Here is a 4,311-nt window from a genome sequence, read left to right on the forward strand (position 1 = left end):
TTTCTTGAAAAAACTTGGGGTTTATTGATTTAAACTGCAAACAGTCGTTACAAAAGAGATTCTCTTTTAAATAAACTCACACAAAGAGGAAGAAAAAGCAATGTAGTGAACAGTAACAGGGGAAAAAAAAATTACATTCATTATTCTCTTTGTGCCAGTCCCGTTCACCTCAGCAAGGAAAACTCCAAACTTGGAATACAGAAACGCAAAGACAAACTGTATTTGGAATGTCTTCAGATAGGCACTTTTGAGCCCAAGGCTTTTCTCCTTGAAGAATCTATACAAAAAGAGGAAGAAAAAGGTCTTCCTTCCACACTGTCTCGCAACAGAGCTCAGGTATGTACATTCTAAAGCCCAGGTAGGCAAGACCCAGAGGAGGGGAAGAGAAGAAGAAAGGCAAAGAAGCACATTAACTCAATTTGCAGTCCAACACAAAAAAAAAAGGGGGGGGGGGGGGAATTCTAAAATAAATAATCCAAACACAGTTTTTGCATTTTTTTAAATTAATTTTTCATTTTTTAAAATAAAATAACCAAAAAAAGTGTAAAGTTACAAAAAATGTCATTGTAGTATAATATATTAAACTGTGGGGAAAAAAGGAAAAAAGACACTTCACAATCTTAAGATTAATATGGAAGATCATAATTTAAACATAAAAGAATATATTCTATGGATTCATCATCCCGATAAATATGAACAAAATTAACAAAAAAGCATAGGTTTCGGCAATAAATACGTTTTGATAAGTTAAATAAGCTTTTTTATATTGTTGTGCAGTGACAAGCAAAATTTGCTCTCCAATTTCTGAAAAGTTATACAAAATTAAAAACCCAGAAAAAAATAATAAAAAGCTTGGCGTGAGTGCTCTAAGATAGGTCTAAAGTACTCTAGAGCAAAACCATTAAAGCTATGTCTACTGGAACTTTGTTTACACGAACTTGTGTGTGTGTGTGTGTGTGTGTGGAATGACTTCTGTTGGCCCCACCCCCTCTATTTCTTTATTTGTTTTAAGGTGTCACATGAATACACGGGGAACTTTTAGCACCAAAATCAAGTCTCTCATAGTCCATCTGGTTTTTGTTTTCTTTTTTGTTTCCTTCCTCCCAGTCGAAGTCCCACTCATGTTACAATCTTTGTCCGTTCTCAGCTTTTCTTCCCGCAGACCTGAGCGGATCCAGGCAAGATTAGTCTTTAAGGGGAGGGAAGAAAGAGGACTGGATGTTAACGCTTGCCCACATGCCTGCAGCCTAGCGGAAACTGGCCAGTCAGGAAGGGACTGGGAGAGGGCGATGCAGTACATGGCCAGTGGAGGGAGCTGGATCCGGACATTTCCTGCACATCTGGAAGTGCACAGAGCTGCTGGTGCCCTCTGCAGCTGGAGAGGTAATACAGTCACAGTGAAAGCATTAAAAGGCACTAATTTTGTAAACGTTATTGCTTTTCATCGTATTTTGGCACTTAAGGTTTAAGCCAGTGGGTCTACGGCAGGCAGGTGGACACGTTAACATCCAGCTCAGACTACTGGGGACAGGGTGGGGGGGGAGTTCAGCTTAACATCATAATAGAGGTGGGGGGGAGCAAGAGGAATAACCCCAGATTAGTCATCGGAGATGGAGAGTCTGCTGAAGATGGGAAGACGTCTTGAGGTGTCCAGGATAGGGGAATCTGAGCCGCTGTGGCTGCTGCTGGAGCTGCTCAGATAGCCCTCCTGGTCAGAGAGGGAGTCCTGAGGACTGGGTGGCGAGTCAAACATGTTGGGGGACTCGGACATGGGCCTGAACAAGAAGGTGGTGGGGGAGCTCCCGCTGGGCACCTGCACCCCCATGCTGGGGGCAAAGAGACTGACCAGCTCCTGGCTGGAGAAGGTGAAAGGGTTGCTGGCGCAGTCAGGCAAGGTGGGGGAGCCCAGCAGGTCGTCGGCGCTCAGCATGGGCGGCGGGGTGATGGAAGTGGGGCTGTCCAGCAGCCCGCTGGCGGCAGCAGTGCTGGGGAAGCCGGCGAAGCTGAAGCTGTGCTGCAGGCGGGGTCTGTCGGCGACGGGGGGCTCCCGGCTCCCCGCCACGGCCCGGCGCTCCTCCGCGTTGTGGATGAAGTGGCAGCGCGGCCCGTAGGGGCAGAAGCCGATGGTGTGGAAAGTGCGGCACAGCTCGGTCTTGTACTTGGGGTGGCGGGTGAGGCTCCGCAGCTCGTGGATGCCGTGGGCGAACTGGCACTTGTCGCCGTACTTGCAGGCGCCGTTCTCCTCGAAGGGGCGGCACAGCTCCGTCTTGTAGCGGCTGGAGTTGACCTGTCCCCCGGGCTGCTTCTGCTGCAGCAGGCGCTCGCCACCCTCGGAGAAGGAGCGGTCCCGGAAGCGGCTTTCCCGGGGGCCCAGCATGGGAGCCGGCTCCCCTTTCAGGCTGCTGAGGAGCTGGTTCTGGTGGAACTTGGAGTTGGGCAGGGTGACAGAGTGCCTCCTAGGGAAACCCCCGCCGGCCGGGGTGCCCACCGCCTTCCTGTCCAGCAGGCACCCGCTGACACCCGAGGGGCTGTAGTTCAGCATCTTGTTGCTCTGCGGGGAGAAAGCAAGGGCCGGTCACTGCCACCGCCTCCTCCTCCGGCGTCCCCGCGCAGCCCCGGCAGCCTCCCACGCACGGCACGGCGCGGCGCCCTGCCGCCGGGCGGCGAGCAAGGGAGCCCGGGGAGCGGCGGCCGCCCTGCCCCGACGGCCGTCGTCCCCCCCCCGCAGCAACATCTCCTTCGGCCCCCTTCGCCGCTCCGCCCGAGGGCCCCGGGCCGCCCCTCGCCGTCCCCCCGCGCAGCCCTGGCGGAGGGAAGTAACGAAGCGAGGCAAGCGCCCAGACGCGGGGGAGCCGCCGGCTGCATCCAAAACGGCTCCGAGGCCGGAGCTCTCCCCCGGGAAAGCCCCCCGCTTCGGGGGGCCGGCGGCGAGCGGGAAGGGCAGCGCGCAGCGCCGGCGCCCGCCCCTCCGCTCCCCCCCCCCCCCCGCAACGCGGCGGCGGCTCCCGCCCAGCCCTCGCCGCCCCGCTTCCCCCTCCGGCGGGGCTGGGCGAGGGGCGGCCGAGCCCCGCGGGGAGGGAGCCCGCCCGGCCCCGCGGCAGCGCCGCCGCCCGCCCCGCCGCGCCCGGGCGTGTTGCGGCGCGGCGGCCCCGGGGGCAAGGGAAGGACCCGGCCCCTCCGCCCGGCGCCGCGGCTGAGCCCGCCGGGAGCGCGGGGTGGTGCCCCCCCCCTCCCCTCCGCCGGAGCGGCCGAGGCGGGAAGCGCGGGCGGCGGCTGGGGACCCCGCGGCGGGGCGGCCGCGCTCGGCCCCCGCCCTGCGCCCTCCGGCCCCGGCGCCAAACTTGCTCCCGGCCAGAAAACGGGGCGGGGGGTGGGAAACAACCGAACGCGCACCCCGGAGAAGCTGAAGAGCCCGGCAGGCGGAGGAGCAGCCCCCGGCGGCGCCCTTACCTTGCATAAAACTTCGCTCAGGTCGAAGATGGTGGGCGACACCAGGGCTGTGGACATCTTCGGCGAGCGAGGGGGGAAGCGGGTGGGGCAGCGGCACACAGACACGAGGAGTCACGGCGTGGGTCAGGCACAGCCTCCAGCGCCCCGGCTCGCAGCCTCCCCCCGCCGCCGCCACCAGCCCGCCCGGCCGCCGCGCCCGCTCGCCGCTTCCAGCGGGCTCGGGGAAAGCTCAACTTATAAAGTTTCGGACTTAGCCCAGGAGGAGGAGCCGGCGGCGGGAGGAAGGGGAGGAGGAGGAGGAGGGCAGGGTGATTGACACCGCGACTGAATCACCCGCCCGGGCGGGCGGGCCCAGAAAAACTTTCGGGAGGAGGAAGTGGGGGAAGGAAGGGGGGGGGGGGGGGAGAGCGGCCCGCCGCCGGGGGGAGGTGGGGGCGGGGGGGGGGGTGTTGCCTGCCCTCCCCCGCTCTGGCGGAGGCAGTTGTGCGGGCCGCCGCGCGCCTCTGCGCGCGCGCGTGCGCGGGGCCGCGCGCGGGGCCTCCCCCCCCCCAAACACCACCACCCCCCCGGTGCGGGGTTCGGCGGCATCTCCTCGCCCCCCCCCCCCCCCCCCGTACAATACGAGCCCCGACCGGCCGCCGAGCCCCGCGGCGCGTTTCCCGGCTCGGCGGACTCCCTCCTTCCCGGCCGAGGGCAGCGCCGGCCTGTCCGCTTGGATTTAAGTTGATCGGAGCCGTTTTCGCTCGTCCTCGCGTTTTTGTGCTCGCTGTCTTTGTGTTGATTCACATCGCTTCCCCCCCCTCCCGCCCCCCCCGTGCCTTACTCCTTTTTTCCGATTTTTATTGAAACCTGGCAGGCTCC

The 4,311-nt window shown here is 60.7% G+C and overlaps 1 protein-coding gene across 1 annotated transcript; it reads right to left on the reverse strand.

The window, feature by feature from the left end:
* ZFP36L1 (ZFP36 ring finger protein like 1) lies at positions 1-3,669 on the reverse strand. The gene is made up of 2 exons (XM_069784193.1): positions 3,451-3,669; positions 1-2,551 (listed from the first exon to the last, which is right to left on the reverse strand). The coding sequence occupies exons 1-2, from the start codon at positions 3,505-3,507 to the stop codon at positions 1,598-1,600; spliced, it is 1,011 nt and encodes a 336-aa protein (XP_069640294.1). The 5' UTR covers positions 3,508-3,669; the 3' UTR covers positions 1-1,597.
* Positions 3,670-4,311: the final 642 nt, after the last annotated feature.

This window comes from Haliaeetus albicilla, chromosome 5, assembly GCF_947461875.1.
Source record: "Haliaeetus albicilla chromosome 5, bHalAlb1.1, whole genome shotgun sequence".
In the NCBI taxonomy this organism is placed as follows: domain Eukaryota; kingdom Metazoa; phylum Chordata; class Aves; order Accipitriformes; family Accipitridae; genus Haliaeetus; species Haliaeetus albicilla.

Excerpts from the sequence above, each read along its gene's own strand:
- ZFP36L1 (XM_069784193.1), bottom strand. The coding sequence starts at position 3,507 with ATGTCCACAGCCCTGGTGTCGCCCACCATCTTCGACCTGAGCGAAGTT. Across the intron at positions 2,552-3,450 it reads TGAGCGAAGTTTTATGCAAG|AGCAACAAGATGCTGAACTA; the intron begins GTAAGGGCGCCG and ends TTCTCCCCGCAG.